The sequence below is a fragment of the Bidens hawaiensis genome, unplaced genomic scaffold (genome assembly GCF_021521415.1).
Source record: "Bidens hawaiensis isolate Kalapana, Puna unplaced genomic scaffold, B.hawaiensis_p1.1 tig00001961_1, whole genome shotgun sequence".
Lineage (NCBI taxonomy): Eukaryota > Viridiplantae > Streptophyta > Magnoliopsida > Asterales > Asteraceae > Bidens > Bidens hawaiensis.
The window spans coordinates 1,129,590-1,148,368 of record NW_027491109.1 but is presented as its reverse complement, the minus strand read 5'-3'; the positions used below and the strand labels follow the sequence as shown (position 1 = coordinate 1,148,368).

General features: G+C 35.6%; 1 protein-coding gene and 1 pseudogene across 2 annotated transcripts; one reads left to right on the top strand and one right to left on the bottom strand.

The window, feature by feature from the left end:
* Positions 1–956: 956 nt before the first annotated feature.
* Positions 957–4,582, top strand: LOC143602860 (rop guanine nucleotide exchange factor 14-like; annotated as a pseudogene). Its single transcript, XR_013147931.1, has 4 exons — positions 957–1,053; positions 3,004–3,357; positions 3,983–4,213; positions 4,308–4,582. The product of XR_013147931.1 is annotated as a rop guanine nucleotide exchange factor 14-like (transcript).
* Positions 4,583–6,935: 2,353 nt separating this feature from the next.
* LOC143602851 (uncharacterized) lies at positions 6,936–10,152 on the bottom strand. Its single transcript, XM_077079833.1, has 10 exons — positions 9,965–10,152; positions 8,690–9,072; positions 8,411–8,614; positions 8,233–8,290; positions 8,077–8,139; positions 7,913–7,988; positions 7,664–7,776; positions 7,498–7,587; positions 7,273–7,404; positions 6,936–7,190 (listed from the first exon to the last, which is right to left on the bottom strand). Exons 2-10 carry the CDS (start codon positions 9,064–9,066, stop codon positions 7,059–7,061), a joined length of 1,245 nt encoding a protein of 414 aa, XP_076935948.1. The 5' UTR covers positions 9,067–9,072; positions 9,965–10,152; the 3' UTR covers positions 6,936–7,058.
* Positions 10,153–18,779: the final 8,627 nt, after the last annotated feature.

Sequence of the window (18,779 nt, the reverse complement as noted above, 5' to 3'; positions counted from 1 at the left end):
TAAAAAAAATATTTGAGTTACATATTTATTAAATTCTTAAGATCACTTAACATAAAATATAAAAAATAAAACAAAAATTTAGGAATTCGGTTCGGTTTTTTTACATGCAAAACCAAAACCAAACCGTTAGTGCGGGTTTTACAAAAACAGAAAATCAAACCATTGGTTTTTGTTTCAGTTCAGTTTTTTTAGTTTGAATCTTTCGGTCTTTTCAGTTTCGAATCGGTTTCTTGCACACACTACGACCATTAAACCGGTAAGAGTTTATTTTAGGGGAATCCAAAGCCATAGTATGCTTACTATTTAACCAAACCCCTTCCCGTCCCCACGTATTTACACTGTACGTACGCTTAGCTTAGCTTACCATCATCAGTTTAAAACAAAACAGACAGATTGAATTGAAATTCAACTGCCTGTATCATCTATATAATATATCACCTACTACTACTCATTTTGACTAAACAAATCTCCACCAATGGCGATACATCATTCAACTCATCTACGCCACCTTACGTCGTCGTTTCATCTAACAAACCGCTTCCGAAATCACTAATTAAGGTCCGTTTTTATTTGAATTCAATCGTAATTTGGGGATATTTCAGGAGTATTATAATTATTATTATCGATCGATCAATTTACTGAAATCATCATATGCGTATGCAATGCCGCTCCATTTCTTCATAATCATACTCATATTCTTCATTTTGTTCGTTACTTTTGTTTTCCGTCATATTATTATTAATTATGAATTAAAAGCTGATGATGATTCTCATTATTGAGAATGCAAATCGTTTTTAATTCATCTATTAAATGATATACATATATATAAATATCATAGCTGTAGCAAGCATATATATCTAACGATTTCAAGTCAATTTCTTTCACATAATATTACTCTATATTTCAATTAACATTTAACGATATAAATCTATAATAGTTGCAGGTAATATTAATTGTTGAGGATGGTGTTATTAGGTATGAGGTTGAGTTGTTGTACATGGAACAGAGAAATCAGCAACAGCAACCGAATGGAGTTCGATCAACCACCGGATAGTACGATTCCTTCCTTCTTTTACTTCTAATGATGTCATTCAGTTTCAGTACTACTCAATCAATACAAATCTTAATGAAATTTGAATTCAAACAACTACATTAGCATACTCGAGTTGAGTCTTATAGCCTAAAACTCGTTTAAATATCTTGACCGAGCTTGAGCCTTGTCGTGCCTTAACGAACCTAGTGTATTCTTAAGTATTAACATTTTTTTAGACTTCATCATCATCATCATCATCATCATCATCATCATCATCGTACTCAGTATATCCCACCAATAGCAAAGCTATGGTAGGGTCTGAGGAGGGTAAGATGTAGGCAGCCTTACCTCTACCCCATAGGGATAGAGAGGCTGCTTCCGGTGAGACCCGGCTCAATAGTAGTTTTGCATCAAGCCTTAGACATAAGGCACATAGCACTCAATCATCGGGACACCGGCTGATCGGTGCATGTACCCTTATCTTTCAGCTATCAACGCCACTACATGATGCCTGATTAACCGTCCGTCACTTTTAACGTTATTTTCACGAGATTAGTAAAATAACGTCAAAATTAGTGCAATTTCACTTTTGCCCACCCGAGGGTTCACACATATATACATCATATGTGCGCACCGCAAGCAGGGCTACATTTTTTTAGACTTGTATGTATTAATGTCACATTGCACAGCCGAGCTTTGGATCGTTACTAGCTCGAGTTGAGCTTAGGCTTTGTTAAGGTTCTCTCAAATTATATACAAGTTATTAAATATGCATTAAATTTGAAATAATAAATATGAAATGAGACAAGCTCGAGACTGAAAAGTTGATTTACCAACAAAGCTTGTGCTCTTGTAAGTTAAAACGAGCCAAGCTCTAGGCTAATCCAAGTCGAGCCAATTGGTCATGTAAAGCTTAACATGATGATTGCTGATATATAAAATTTGGCATGATATGGTCCATGACATAATCCATAGAAAATGGCAGGATTCTTGTTTTAGTTTAAAACTTTAAATTTGACCCGGACAAATATTGAGCCTTTATTGCGTTATGGTATGTTGTGTGACATGGTAGTACAAACATCCCAACCAATTCCATAAATGATGGTGGGGACATAAAAGTTAAATTGATAAAAAGGATATTTTATTAAAATATTATAACACTTTTTACGTCTTTTAATTAATTAAATATATACAAATAACATGTAGGCCAAATAGTATAATAACATGTTGTACCAACGTCTTGTAAATATGATTTTAACTTTGTCAAAGTTATGGTTCAATACTTCAATGGGCGTCATTTAGTGAGTGCATTATTTGTCAATTAAGCGTATCATTATTAACCTACTATGTATCTATTAGTCTAATAAAATAAAGCAATGCCAAAGGTTTTCAAGGTTAACATTTACGAGCAAGGGTGAGTCTGGCCCGGCACCTACAAGACCCCAATTATTAAATGTTATTATTTTTATTTTATTTTTTTTTGGGGGGGGGGGGGACGGTGAAAGGGGCATTTTAATATCATTTAAATTGCGAAATAGTCGAAACAAATATATTGCTTGTCTTCCTCACCAGTGCTGCAGATCCAACATGCATAACACATTAAAAAAATTCTTAAACACACAGATCTCTAACCGCTTTCAGATCCAACAGGTTAATAAGAGACATAAAATACATTAAATATGAAACCAAGTATCTTTAAGTAGATATTTAAGATGTGGCAAACAATTTAAAATGCTCAAACTTAGCATATAATTATTAGTTGACCAACATTAGGCTCAGGTTGCAAGGAGCCGTTTAGAAAACATAATATATATAAATATTGGTTCATTCGCTATTTTTTTCATGACAACTGATATTTACCTGATTTTAATTTTAGTTTAATGTTTAATAGATAGATCAACATATAGAAAAAATGAGTACAAGATTGTTTATGGGTGTTTTTAATAAAAATGACTATGTTTAACGTTCAGGAATTATGACATATGACGGGCTTGAAAGCTGCATTAATAATGCTAATAACAACTCTCATGAAGACGAAAGTGTTGTGAGTAAATTAGGAGATGGATGTCCAACTGAGTCACCCTCTAGTTGTTGTTCTAGCAACAATCCTTCTGGTTCCTTTTTTTCTCAGTGGAGTATGACGAAAAGAGATGAACATGAACATGAATGGGATAGTTTAGATGACAGTGTCATAATAAAATTCTCAGATGTTGATGTAATGAAGGAAAAATATGCAAAGCTTTTGTTAGGTGAAGATACTACAGGAGGACGTAATGGAGTTTCCCCTGCTTTGGCCTTGTCCAATGCCATAACAAATCTTGCTGGTATTTTTTCAACAATATTTATAATTGTTTGGATTATCAGAATTTGCACCCTTTTAACCTATTTTAGACACTTTTTCTAAGTTTATATTATTTTATACACAAAACTGTCATTTGGTTGTTAACAGTGATTGTAATTTCACATGATAACAAAAAAAATTAGGCTTTGGATTGTCGTATATAACTTGAATTCATATCCCTTTAATTAGACGAGTCATGTTGACCTATTTAACTCGTTTAAGCTAACAGGTTGACCCGTCAACCCGTTTAAAACTAGATAAAAAATTTTCAAGTTTATACTGCCAACCTGTTTTAAGATCCATTTAACTCGTTTATTAGTTAGTACAAGTGTACAATGGCTCAACCCGTTTATGAACCATTGAACCAGTTTACCACTTGGTTACAACCCGTTGAAAAGTTTGAATTGTTTAGATAATTGGTTACACGAGTCAAATTTGGGTTTTAAGTGCATCTGGTTTTGGGTTGATGTGTTTGACTCCCGGCACGATTGCCACCTCTGATCATTATCTATTAGTTCATCAAATCAGAATTTTCCAAATAGCAAAATGTTATTAATTAATATTTTTATTATTATTACAATTAAAAGATATTTTGCACGTGAATGTAGGAAACGTTTTTGGAGAGCTATGGAAACTTGAACCTCTGCCTGAGGAAAAAAAGAGCAAATGGAGAAGAGAGATGGAGTGGTTACTTTCTCCAACCAACTACATGGTTCAGTTAGTTCCAGCTAAGCAACGCGGGTCCGATGGCAGGACAATAGAGGTAATGACACCAAAGGCTCGTGGAGATGTTCATTTGAATCTTCCAGCACTACAGAAGTTAAGACTCAATGCTACTTGTAGGTGATCTCGTCACTCTCATTAAAAACCATTTCAACAAAATGCGGTTATTTGTTCAAAGTTATTTAGTGTGCATAAACAACATTATGACAGGAAATACTGGATTCAATGATCAAGAAGGAATTTTCGTATGATGAAGGTGGCAGCCGAGCAGAAGGAAGAAGCAAAAGATGGTGGCTTCCGGCCCCACAAGTGCCGGTTGGTGGTCTTTCAGAAGGTCAAAGAAAGAAACTGCTTAATCAGGCCAAATTGGTTCTTCAAATATTTAAAGCTGCCAAATCAATTAATGAGGATATCTTGCTTGAAATGCCGATACCAAAAGTCATCAGTGACGCGATACCAAAGGTAAATCCATAACATCATGTTTTTCCTTTCTCTGTTCTTCGATTATGATAGGGTTGAAATGGTCATACAGCCATATAACTCTGCCGCTAGGTTGTGCTTTCACAACAGTCATATCTGTTGATATGCAGGAAATGGAAATAACAGAAATGCAACCAATATAACCGAACACAACCAAAACCAACGGTTTGGTTTTATGTTGTTTTTTCCCAAAAACAGAATTTCCAGTTTGGTTTTGGTTTTGCATGTACCGAGAATCGTAAAAAAAAACGAAGCAAGCCAGTAAATTAAAAAAAAAAAGGAATTTTGTTATTCAGTTTATGGACTATATTTTTTCATAATTGAATGCTAGGTAACTTGGGAAAAAATAATAAATGGTATGGTCCTAAAAATTTAAGGTTCAAATGTGTAAAAATCAATTAATAAAAACAAATAGGCCCAAAGTTCAGGACCATATTTATTATTTTGGGACATTTTCTCAAGCCAAAAAGTTCAAGCCCAAATGGTAAATATGGAAAAACCGAAGCTAAACTGAACCCATTGTGAAAACCAAAGAAACCGCACGGTTTTCAAAATTCCAAAAACCGAGTTATTGGTTTTTGGTTCGATTTGCCCAAAACCAACCCATGCGCACCCCCTGGGTGAAACATTATAACCTTCCTTATTTTGAGTAATAAATAATAAGCATTATTGGTTCATTGTTTTTCACTTTTGCAGTCAGGAAAGGAAGGCCTGGGTGAGGATCTGTACAGGATACTAAACAAAGGCACCTTATCAGCAAGTGACATGCTCAAATCACTAAGTTTAAAATCTGAAAACAGTGCCCTGGATGCCATTAACAGACTAGAAGCAGCAATATATGCATGGAAAGACAAGATTGAGGAACATGACAGTGGTAAGTCACCAGCAAGAACATCATGGTCATGCACTGATTACGTTTCTGAACTTGACAAGACCGAGGTGTTAATAAACCGAGCTAAAAACCTTGCGCGGGAAATTAGAATCCAGTATCCAGACCTCCCTCTAAAGTTTCTTGATGCCATGAAAATCCAATGTGGCAAGGTGAGTTAAATCTTAAAATCTATATTTGTTCTGCATTCAGGTAGTTAATATTTGGTTATTTCAGGATGTTGCACATGCAATCATAGAAGCTTATTCTCGGGTTCTTGGAAACTTGGCATTCAGCATATTAACAAGAATCGGGGACATCTCTCAAGAAGACGTCTTAAGCGATCCGGATTCCCCATTGGCAACAAATATCACTCCAGGGGTCTCGAATGTATCTAGAATGAATATAAAGGCAGGACACACTAACTGATAAAATTGATGGCATATTGGTACAGAGGGCAAGTTGAGTTTATTAAGAACAGAAGCTTTTTTTACAGAAGATCGGTGACAGCAATACCAGGTAGAAGCTGTGGATGTTGTCTTGGCAAAGAGGCTTATTTTTGGTCCCCAATGGACACCCCTTGATCATTATAACATCAAAGTAAAATCAGTTGTAAATGTTATACGCTTTTAACTAGTCATGCAAAACGGGTGGGTTTAGGTCACGGTTTAAAGAGGGTTTGGATTATAGACAAGTTCAACTTGGTTCAGGCGAAAAACAAATAGCTTCAAAAGATATCAAGTGAAGTGATCAAATTATAATTGGAAATTGTTAAAATCGGACATCTGAAAATTGCAACAAAAATGTTCAACTTCGTCAGCATATTAGAAACTTCTGACAGCAACCAATTGTCAAAAATTGTAACTTGATAGAATTTGACAACCATTTTATTTGTTATTTCAAGATGGTTGTCAAGAACTCCTTTCAATAATAATACAGTTTGTTATATTGTAGCTTCAACTAGTGAGTATGAGTAAATTCTCATTATAATTTAACCTTGATTAGCACCTATCTTCTTCAAAGGTACAACTAATCTCGGAACTGTACATAGTTAAGAGTAATGATCTAATGAGTGGTGAACTGATGATGAAAACTTGAGAGAAGACCCTAAAACGAACACGTTCTTTTTTTCATATAGCTCAACTTGGCTAGTTGAGTATATTATCTAACCCAAAGTCTCCCATAACGATTTAATAAAAGTCTAAACTGACAGATGTTTAAACCTTTGGGTTAGGATTGTTACTAAACTTTTAATGGATTAAATCATAGCTGGATTTAGTCAACTATCAGTTAGATAAACTAGAAGTATGGATGTAATCATGTACATGAACTGAGACGTTATAAACTGAAAATTGGACTGTTATGGGCCTCAGTTGACACTATTAGTTAGCCGAAGCTAGGGAGTTTAGACTTCCCTTAAATCTCAACTAAGCCTGGAAAACACAAATGGCCGGTTCGATCAGCTAATGAGCCAAATCAAATGAAGTATAGTGGCTGGCAATTTAATTTATAACATGTAGATTTACGTGTGTGACAACTTCCAAGTTAATATTCACACAACTTGGCTGAAGCTACTTAAGTTCAATCTTTCTAAACATTAGCACTTACAATTACTAACTGATGCTGCTAAACCAGCCTGCAATGGTTCTGGCCATGACTTTGGTCTCGTTTAGTGAAAGATTCTTAAGTCCTTGTGCAATCGCGTCTGCTGGTGTGTACACATCACCCACTTGCAGTTTTGGTTCCTGATCATGCACAAATTATCAGTACATGATAATAATAGTACCTTAATAGACCATGTAAAAATCAATGCACAAATATGCTGACCTGGATGCATGGTGTAATATGGTTACCACTTAATGAAACTTTTTCAAGTGTTCCTCCAATAGCTTCCACACGAGGCCTCAAAGTCTCCTCAAGAAGATCCGTCTCATCAATGGCATCAGTATTGAACTTCACCTGAAACAAAGAATTATATCTATTTTATAACACAAGGATACATGTAAATTTTTTTTCTTATAAGTTATAACCCATGAGAAGCAGTAAAGGTACCAGGAGTGTTTTCTTGACATTATACGAGTTCTTGCAACATTCACGGTTCTCGGTTGGTGTTGGCTTGAATTCTGATATTCCTTGAGCAACCTTAAAGGTTGGATAAAACCATAATATTAATTTGCAAAAGTAATAACAGATAACAATTAGCCACGTGCAATCATACCTGATTAAAAACTGAAGGCAACTGATCAACAAATTTGTTCAATGAAACCCTAGCTTCAGGATCATAATTAGGCGTCATTGATTCCGCTGTATCAAGCAGTGCTTTCCATGAGTCTTCATTAAAAGAGGACAAACAAGATGAAAACCAAACTAATAATACCAAAATATCAATATCTTTATAATCACATGTGATACCAAAACAGTATCAATTATGCATTCATGAGAAGGATAAAAAACAGAGTGTGGCTACCTGCAGCACCCTTAGCCATGGAAGATACTGGAGACACTTCCACAACAGGCATCAACTGACTTACTAGAGGACCTAACTGCACAAGTGAAAAATTAAATAATGAGTTATTATTATTATTATATATATACTTTGTTTATAGTTCATAGTTGAAGCAATCACATTACCTGCTCAAAGTAGGGTACCGCCTCTGTTGCAGGCCTGTTGTTGTATGATATTATGGCATTAGCCTTCCACAATACAAGAAAATTTACATCAATTTCCAAGAAAATTTCATATTTTTTTGACAAAATCTTAAAGAACAAAGAACGCATCAAACAAACCTTTGGTAGCTTATCTGAAAAATAGCTCCCGGTGAGTACTTGAAGTAGGGCACCATTGCTGCACATTTTCACATAAATGCAAAATACTGGTGAGAATGTGTGACATTATATAAAAACCTAAATATAGAGCATAAACACCATTTTATAAATAAAAAGCTCAAAATGAACCTATGCATACCTATGACCAACAGAATAAAGAGGAAGATCAACAAGCTCGGATGCTAACAGGCCATCATCGGGCAATCCTGATGTTAGTATTGAATTTAAGCAAGAATGAAACTTCTCAAAGACTTCTCTAGTAGCTTGTGAGTGATCAAACGTCACATTATACGGTACAGAAATAATAAGATATCCTTCATTTGCCAATAGTCCAAGAAGATAGCTGCATATAAAGACCAGATTTTATTAATCCAAATTAAAAACCTATATATTAAAATAAAGAATTAAAACAACTCACCTATAAGTAACTTCAGGAACCGCACCTATAAAGGCGCCACCAAGGAACTTAATAATGGCTTTTGGCTTCTTGCCTTTCGGTGGAGGAATAATCAAACAAGTATCAAGCCTCCTATATATCTTATCATCATTATCCTTCTTGATTCTGTAAGTGTTCCTTCCAACATAATCATTTGTAATCATCATTCTCACTGAGCATGCGGAACGATTGAATTTACCTATATATTCACGAGAAGAACCAAACCACCGAGGCGGCTTCTGCTGCAGCCACTGGGAACTCAAAGTTTTCATATAAGCACAGTTGTGTCTGGGACTGAATGAAGATGGAGCTAGTTCCATTGAGCCACAAGTACCGATTGTAGTAGATGCTATAACCATTTTTTACTGTGGTTGAAGACACGTCTTATTGTTGGATCATTGGATAATACAACAATCAATCTAATCTCATAATAATGTCTAGGGCTGTAAACGAACCAGATGTTCAGTGAACTGTTCGGCAGGAAGTTCAATTATGTTCGGTCATTTATAAATGAAGGAACATGAACAAGGAATTTTTGTTTGATCACCTAAATGAACGGACACGAACAGAGGCCATATTCTTTCAAATATGTTTGTAAAAATGTTTGATAATGTGTTTCGCTTACGTCTGTTTGTGTTCGTTAATGTTTGTTTGTTCATTAAAGATTTTAATTTAATGACTTTTCTAATCTTATCATATATATTTGAGCAAAATTATTAACTATAAAGCAATGTGATTAATTTATATGCAAAATGAACATATGAAATTATGAATTAATAAAAAACACCAACACAAACTTGTGTTCATTTGTGTTTGTGAAGCGTTCACAACAAGTTCATCGAACACAAACAAAGAAACGTCGATCAAAGCTATTAGTGAACCATTTGCTTGTCCGGTCAAAGCTTAACAAAACGAACATGAACAAGGCCTAGTTCGGTTCGTTTACAGACGACCTAGTCAATGTCAAAACCCAAAGTCTGACCTAAAATTCAAATTGATCTAAATTAGCACTAGTTAGCTTGCTAATTTTAGTGAAGAGGAGAGTAATTTGAGAACTAACGTTGAGATTAAAGTGAGAATTAACCCTAGGTCTGCAAACATCGGTAATTAAAAGGGAATTGATACCTATAAACAGTATAATAACAATAATAATAATAATAATAATATGTTGCCAAATGACGAAAAAAATCAACTTATGGATGGATGGAGCAGGTATATAATTCGATTGGAGATTGGTTTACAGAAAATTATTATTACCTGAAGCAGTTGAGTTGATGGTGAGTATGTATGTATGTGTGGAGCCACAGCCACACACAGAGGTTGAATACCTCAACGAGACACGGAGGCAGTCTGTACTTGTATACTTGTATTGTATGGTAATGGTGTGTGCAAATTTAGACATTTTGCAATTAAGCCGCAGAGCGTAACGACAAAGCTTAAACAAGTACAATCTCATTGCTAAAATTAAGTAAAACTTTTATTTACTAGTTTATGTTTATAACTCAAGTATGACATGTTTGACACGTTAGCTGAATGTGTTAAAACGGTTTGTATTCAAGTTCATATTTCACTTTGTGTGTGGGTTAGAGTTTGAAGGTTTTGACACTAATAAAAATGCGGGTTGTCGGGTTGTAGTCAACCGGATAGTTTGTAAGTAAAGTCAATAACGATATTATTTTTTTTATATTTTCTTTTTGTTATACATGAAAATGAATAATTTATGATTTTTTAAACACCTTCAGTTATACTAAACAACGACGTTTTTCTTGATAACTCATGACTTCAAAGAAATTGTTGGCTGCGTTATGCATTTCTGATTTCCTCTATTCAAAAAAAAAAAGAAATTTGATGAGATGAAATCTAAGGTTCTAATAATAAATACATAAATATGATATATTCTACTAGTAAATAAGAATATATTTTAAAAATACATGTAATAAAATTAACCTATTGATAAGTTTTGTGTTAAATTTATCTTTTTAATGCTATTAAATAAACAAAAAAAATAAGAGATACTTAAAATGAGTAACGCTAAACTAACGTCTTATTATTTCGGAACGACAGTTCACACACATAACTATAGTATTCAATTACACATTTAATGATAGCGACGATAAAAATAATGTTTTATAACAAAATAGCAATATCTTTATAATCACCAAAACAATTTTGTTTAAAATCAGTTTCAAATTCACGAAAGTTTTATGTAGAAACCGTTTGTTGGACAACTTGTTAGAACTAGTTTATTTTACATAATTGTGTGTTCCTGATAATTTGGGTCATTCTTTTATGTTGCCAAATGTGTTGATTTATGCAAATCCTCGTCTTGTTAGCTTATCCAATCTAGTTCGGCCATGTGTATAGGTATGCAGAGCCGAGCCTCCGCTTAACTTATTTGGACTTACGAGAGCTCGAGCTTAGCTCCTGAGTTGTTTTATCAAGTTCGTGCTCCGCTCGTTTATTGTTTACTAATTAATTTATACATGATGTTATTATAAAATTTTGAGAAAACCCATAAATGATTTAAGTGTGTGGCACGAGCTCAATTGTGTAGTGTGAAATTAATATCTAAATGACCAAAAGAGGAAAAAGACTTAAAAATACAAGGCTCGACGGACATAAACGAGTTTCCACACAGGGTTCAAATTTAGGCTTAATAATCAAACAAGTTTTATATGAAGTTTGGGCTCAGCTCGACTTGTTATGAAACGGAAAATCGACTCGTTTACACCCTAACTTATGTAGGGTAATTAATAAGTGGATTAACCTTGATGCTTTTGAAACTACATCAAAATGACAACCTCTTGCTTGACTATGTTGAATTCAATTTCATAACTATACACAAGCATTTTTAAACAAAGCAACAAGAAAATCAATCAGGCCTTCTATTCACCTAAGGATCACCACCAACAACCGAAAGCAAACCGCCTTCGGCCGCCTCTTGTTCATCCAAAAACAAGTCATCAACACCCCTAAACGCAGCATGAAGCCCCACAACAACCGCCGCAATACTCACCGACACCACCACATTCAACCACACATTACTAAACCCCAACATTACCACCGTTACCAAACTTAAACATATTAACACCACACGGTCATCAACCACACGGTTAAAGATCATTACAGGACTATACACATCACGATTAAAGTAAAGATAAAACCATGCAATGAATAGTACTAAAAATATTATCATGGAAACCGGGTGGTATATAAGGCTTAGGAATATTATTAGTAACATCACCATGGCGTAGTTGACTCTGAAGTAGTTTAAATTTTGTCTGATTCTTGCTATGGTGTCTTGGAAAGTTGGTGGTATAGATATGGTGGAGTAGTCGAAGAAGTGTCGCCACGGGCGGCGCATGGCGGTGGCGGTGATTTTGGACATTGTTAGGGTGAAATGAAACGCTAGATATTGGGAAATTAAGAGAGCAGTGTGACACGAGGCAAGTGTTTGTGATGATGTGTTATAAAGATTGTAAGTTGGGATAGAGTACAAAGTATGTCGGCATGAACATGAATAATGGAGGACCAAAGACAACGGATTGAGTTTGGAAATACACGTATACTAGTTTATAAATACGAGATAATTAAAGTTGCAACAATTTGTATTGACTAATATTATAAAGTCTTACGATGATCCACGATGATGAAAAGCTACGTACGACGCTAATTTTGTTTTTTTTTCTATTTGTAACATTACTACTTTTATTGTAATTAAAAGTTTTAGTTTATCTATACTTTTAACCCTTAATAATACAACATACAAATGTCTATGTATAAACATTGGATTTCAAATACGGCCCAACCATGGATAAATATTATCTTTGAATCTTGTTTATGATCATTGTAAAATACACCACTAGTGAAAACTCTTTTTTCTTTTAATTTAAAAAAATCTTCTTGTTAGAAGGTGCGAAAGTAGCAATAAAACCCTTCGATATGGGCGTCAAAGAGGAGGACAAAGGGGTGGTAACCCCTTGGAACACTGCCGAAGGGCGGTTTCAAATGAGCAGCATGGATGGGACGATGAACGGTGTGGCTAGGCCGGGCGACATAGGTGATTTGTTAGGGGGCATGTTCCAACTTCTCTCTCTCTCTCATACACACACATACATAAATATGTATATATATAATGGGACGGTAAATGTCACACCCCACTTTAGGGCCTAGGAGTGTGACCAATATTTGGTATCTGTTTTGTAAAAATATCATAGTTGAGGGTTTTATATCAGCGGAAGTCTTTAATAAAATATTATTACTTTGAAAACTTATTAGCGGAAGTCTTTAGTAAAATCATATTGAAAACTTATTATTAAAAACTCGGGTTTAAATACCCGTTTGATATTTCAAATACCTTTCTTTTAAAAATCATAACTCTTTATAATATTTTTGAAATAAAATATCTGAGCCATCAGATAGCATCTAATGACTATAACTCCAATCCTCTATTTCTTCTTGCTTATATTTTCTAACCCCTTCTTTGTTTTCCTGTAAAATGGGGAAAATACGTCAGCACAAAGCTGGTGAATAACGCTGACTCTAAAATCTCTTATCAATACCTTTGTGAAACCAACAATAATACCTTTGTGACTACCCATTAGGCACCCAACTAAATTGGGATCAAATTACCCTAAGTACCATGTACAATTAATTATATACACAATATCATTTCTCTGAATAGTCCCGTAGACCTTCAGAGGCATGTTGATGATTTGCATGGCCTCGGGGAAATGCCGAGTCACCATGTATGTTTGGATCCAGACACATGTATACTCTTAATTAGAGTGTCCGTTTCTTATTATTGTACACAAAGTTTTCAAGGATTCGTAAATCCTATGCAAACATTCAGACTCATTATAAAAGGTTTGGGGGCGTATTCACCTTTTCTGTTTGGGATCGGCTTCAACACCGTCCGAGGGTCTTTCCCTTGATATCTCGCACCTATAGTACGAGTATAGCCTTCTCTTTTGGATCAACTTCAATACACTGTCCGAGGGTCTTTCCCTCTTCATTTGTTATCTCGCACCTATAATACGAGTATAACTTTTCTATAAATAACCAGATCAACGATCTAGCTTCAGACCTTTAGTCCGTGTTGTATAGCTTTAACCTTGCTAAAAGCATTTGTTTATTCAAAACATTTGGACTTTTAGTCCCTTTGTTTGTTTATCATTTACACACGATGTTTCTTCTTCAAGAAGAAACATTACTTTATAATATTATATTTCTTAACAATAAAGAAATACTATTTAATTATATTCCTTGAATAAACTTGCTTTACGTTTCTTAATCAAAAGAAACTATATTTAAACTATAACCTTTGCTTAAGAAAAGTTATTTTATTCTTAATCGTAATCAAGGTTTGGCTATAACTTTGACTGTGGTCTAAGCCATTTATAATATAATAATAACTTAGGTAGAACTCCTTACCTCGCACGGGTATTTGGAGTTAGATATTCCTAAGTTTATACGGGTAGCACTTCTACTCTATGCACGTTTATCGAGACGTTCTTGATCAACTCTTCTTGGCACGCAAATCGAGGCAACGTTAGTTCGCTGGGTCGTGCACGTACTTTGAGACGGGATGTCGGTTTACTTTTTGGGTGGCATGCACTTCGAGGTAACACCGGGTACTTGACACGGATTACGAGGTGATATTTTCGGGTCGGTGGCACGCAAAACGGTGTTCGGCACGCAAACCGAGGTAGAGAGAGTAAAAAAACTAGAGAGAGAGTATGGCATTGCGTACCGTGATGCCCTCTTTCATCAGATTACGCCACGTGTCGCCACGTGGCCTGACACGTTTTGCCACGTGATCTGACACGTTCTGCCACGTGTCATGTCGGGCTGCCACGCGTCACCAGAGTGTGACACGTGTTGATGCGTCATCACGGCCCATCGCGATACGGGATGGCCGTCTCCTTGGACTCATCGCGTAAAGTGATGGGTTCCTGGATATTATTTTTCACTTTTAGTCCTTCATCTTTTGTAGCCTGTCACTTCAAGTCTAATTCTAAAGTTCGCCATCAAAGCGCCACATTGCGCCCAACGCCCTTCAACGTCGCCCTCGCCCGAGCCCGAGCGCGTGCGCGTCGGGTGCTACGCACCCTCCGCTAGGACCACTTGGTGCATGATATTCATAAAAGAATATAACTATGGAAATTCTATCTTTTATAAAGAGCTTCCATTTCTTTACCACTTTCAATGTGGGATGGATTTCATTTTCCTTATTTATACCTTAGTGGAATACTTCCACTTTCTTTCATCTTCCAATGTGAGATGGAGTTTCTTTTCATGTAAGTAAACTTTAACTTAGGAAATATTTTTATTTCCTTATTTTAATTATAATTCCTTATTAAATATTTTCTCATGTCTTGTCTTGATATTATTTTTGATCCCTCAACTTTCCTAAGTTGTCAAATTTGGATCGAAATTTTGGGGATGTTACATCCTCCCCACCTTAGAATGAATCTCGTCCTCGAGATTCGTTGTGTTAAGTGTAAATGGCTCTTACCTTCGGTTTTTTATTAGATTCTATCTAATCGGGTTCTTGTTGTTGCAATCTGTATGTAGAATGACTAGGGTCTTTATTTTGTTGTTAACTTACATCCTTGAATGATGTAACCAGTCCATAATTCAGAATATCATTAGTAAATATAAATTGCTAAACACATTGATCAGTTGTGTTTAACTATTTACCTCACCGTTATGTATTCTAAACATTTACTGATGTTAACTACATTATTGTTTTGATTCAATCTGTAGAATCTATTCCACTAAGTTGTTGTTTAGATTCAGTCTATCGAATCCATTCTATACTTGATCTTGATCAATGATGTTTGCTATATTTTAACAGTACCCCTGTACTTTGACTTTAATCACATTTGCTATACTTTATATTGTCCTTGCATATTTAGATATCATCTAATGTTTGATATATCATTCTCCTAGATGATAAATTTTCTCAACGTCTTCTTTGTTCTAAGTTTCGCATGAACTTTGCAATAATTGAACCTCTTGATTGTTCTTTAGAGGTAATGAATATAAGCATTTTGTAAGGCCCCGAACCCGGTAGCCCTACTTTAGCGTCGGATTTACTCATAAACACAGTTCTAAATATCAGAGTTAATTAAAAACTTTACGCGGAATATAAAACTTTCATAAAACATTACATATCAATTCATAATCATGTCTTAAAACATTCCTCTTGTCTTTCAAAATCAAAACATAACTTATAAAACATATCAGATCTTCAGATGCCAGGCTTTAGTCTTCTGCCATGTGTCCTCCACTCAAGCCAGCTGTCTCATCCTACTCACCTGCGTGCATACTAAAAGTCAGCTACGCTGAGTGAGTTCTAGTTAATCATACAATACCATACAATACCTTATTACATACATACGTACTTAACCTCATAACTTTCTTTCATACACACATAAGTACTCATACCTTCATTCTTACTTACATACTTTCTTTCTTACTTACATACTTTCTTTACATTCATAATCATACGTTTTAAAGAGCCTTTCGCCCTATAACCTCACAGATATTATAAGGGTCTGGTCCCTAACATCACAGATATTATAAGGGTCTGGTCCCTAACATCACAGATATTATGAGGGTCTGGTCTCTATCCTCACAGATATTGTAAGGGTATGGTCCCTAACATCACAGATATTATAAGGGTCTGGTCCCTAACATCACAGATATTATAAGGGTCTGGTCCCTAACATCACAGATATTATAAGAGTCCCTTGTTTTCGAATATTAGTAGGGTTCGATTCCCTCTTCGTTACCATACAACCATACATCATACCTCGAGTATTATTAGGGCTCGGTACCCTTTTCATAACCATACAACCATACAACCGTCATTTCCTTCTTTTATTAACTTTATTACGTTCATACACATAAACATACATATCATACTTACCATATTTATAACGTTACAACCTGACAGTACGTGCAATATCCGAAGATCGTTCACGTACCATCAAGCAATCATTCATACATAACACATATATCACATATGGCATACACTTATCACTTAGGATAAATGTATTAACAACACATCAAGTATGCACACAGCCCCGAAAACATAACAAGGAATGGGGCTAGAAACTCACCTGAACTCTGCTTCTTTTTCTGATAGCTGTAAATCCCTTCTTTAACTGAGCTCGGCTAACTGTACAAGTTACACGTATCAATACTCGTCTGATCTAATCTGGTGGCCTAGTATTAGCTTACTTTAACTTATCGCTTTAATTTATTTTCTAAACGAACTTCACTTCAGGCGAAGTTAAACCTTAGGCGAACTTGGCTTCAGGCGAAGTTGAACCTTAGGCGAACTTGGCTTCAGGCGAAGTTGAACCTTAGGCGAACTTGGCTTCAGGCGAAGTTAAACCTTAGGCGAACTTGGCTTCAGGCGAAGTTATCCTTAGGCGAACTTGGCTTCAGGCGAAGTTATCCTTAGGCGAACTTGGCCGTAGGCGAAGTTATCCTTAGGCGAAGTTACGCTTGAAGGCGAAGTTACGCTTGAAGGCGAAGTTCATCAGGCGAACTTAATCTTGCAGGCGAAGTTATCGCGCTGCAGATCTGTTTGCCCATAACTCCTTCGTTTCTTAGCCAAATAACTCGATTTTGGTACCCACGGAATCGTATGATCGGCGCCTACAAATCCCAACCATCAAATCGGCCTAAAATCGACGTTTTAGGGGTCCGATTTGGGCAGTTTGGGTTTCGGGTCCGGTTAACCCATCCAATCCTAACCATTTTCAGTAATATTAGCTTTGTTGGATTTGTTCTTACCTTACCAACTCCAATCTATCAACAAAATCTCGGGTCTCGGCTTCGAATCTTGATCGGTTAGAATGTGGGTGTATGTGTGTGTTAGGAGTTTTAGGGTGTAGGGTGAGAATGAAGATATTTTGGGTTTAGGGGATATTTATATCCCTTAAATCCCATTCTCATTTAACCCATCTCAAATAATCCAAGTCCACAACCCGCATCCATTACCCAACACTAGCCCGATTCATACCAACTCCTATTCTGTTATTTATTTCCTGATAACCCGAGTAAACTTTCCATCCATTATTAAGTAATATAATTAATATCATTTTGGAAATTTCGGGATGTTACACATTTTTGTGTATTAACACGATTATATGCTAATATTTCATTTATAACTTAGGGAATTAAATACCCTTCTTTGATTACAAAACTTCTCGTTTAAGAACGAGTTACAATTAATATACAAAAGTTAGCTAGCCTATCTTGACATTTCCTTGATGTGATCTTGTCATTCATTAATCTTGACTAGCTTTTCTTTTCGGGCGTTCAGTCTTAAAGTGACCCGTTTCTCCACACGTAAAACATACTCCTAGCTTCTTACGACATTCTTCTATTGTGTGTCCTGCTCTCTTGCAGTATGCACAATTGTTTGAATTTTCTAGTCGACACTTCCCAGTATGTTTCTTTCCACAAGTCTTACAGGCTGACTTGGGAGTACTTTCTTCTTTTCCTAACTTCTCGGAATCTTTAGCTTTCTTAGTTTCTTGGTTTTCATTCTTTTCTTCTTCTTGATTCCTTATCATACTGTTGATTAAGTATCCGGCCAATTCCATAGCCGAATCAACTGTTTCTGGCATATGGGATCGTACCATGTCTCTTATTTCTCTTGGTAACCCATATATATAACGAGTTACTTTATTATAGTCCGGAATTACTAGATGTGGAACCAATCGGCAGTACTCTAGGAATTTAGTGTTATATCCCCTAAGATTTGTGCCAATAACCTTGTGATTCCATAACTCGATTTGAATTCGATCCATCTCATGAGTTGGGCAAAATTTCTTTAATATGAGACCTTTGAATGTTTCCCAACTTAAGTTTTACATTGTTTCTCGACCCTTGTTTTGAATTAGGGTGTTCCACCATTCAAGAGCTTCTCCCTTGAACATTTGTGAAGAATACTGGATAGCTTCCTCACCAGTACATTTGCTTATGGTGACGATTGATTCTTGTTCTTCGTGCCATCTCATAGCGGCTATACCATTCGAGCCTCCATGAA

Bases quoted from the DNA above. Each gene is read 5' to 3' on its own strand.
- LOC143602851 (XM_077079833.1), bottom strand. From the start codon at position 9,066: ATGGTTATAGCATCTACTACAATCGGTACTTGTGGCTCAATGGAACTA. The intron at 7,588-7,663 runs GTATGATTGCAC...CCAACCTTTAAG, and splicing joins TGCCTTCAGTTTTTAATCAG to GTTGCTCAAGGAATATCAGA. The intron at 7,191-7,272 runs GTCAGCATATTT...GTGCATGATCAG, and splicing joins ATATTACACCATGCATCCAG to GAACCAAAACTGCAAGTGGG.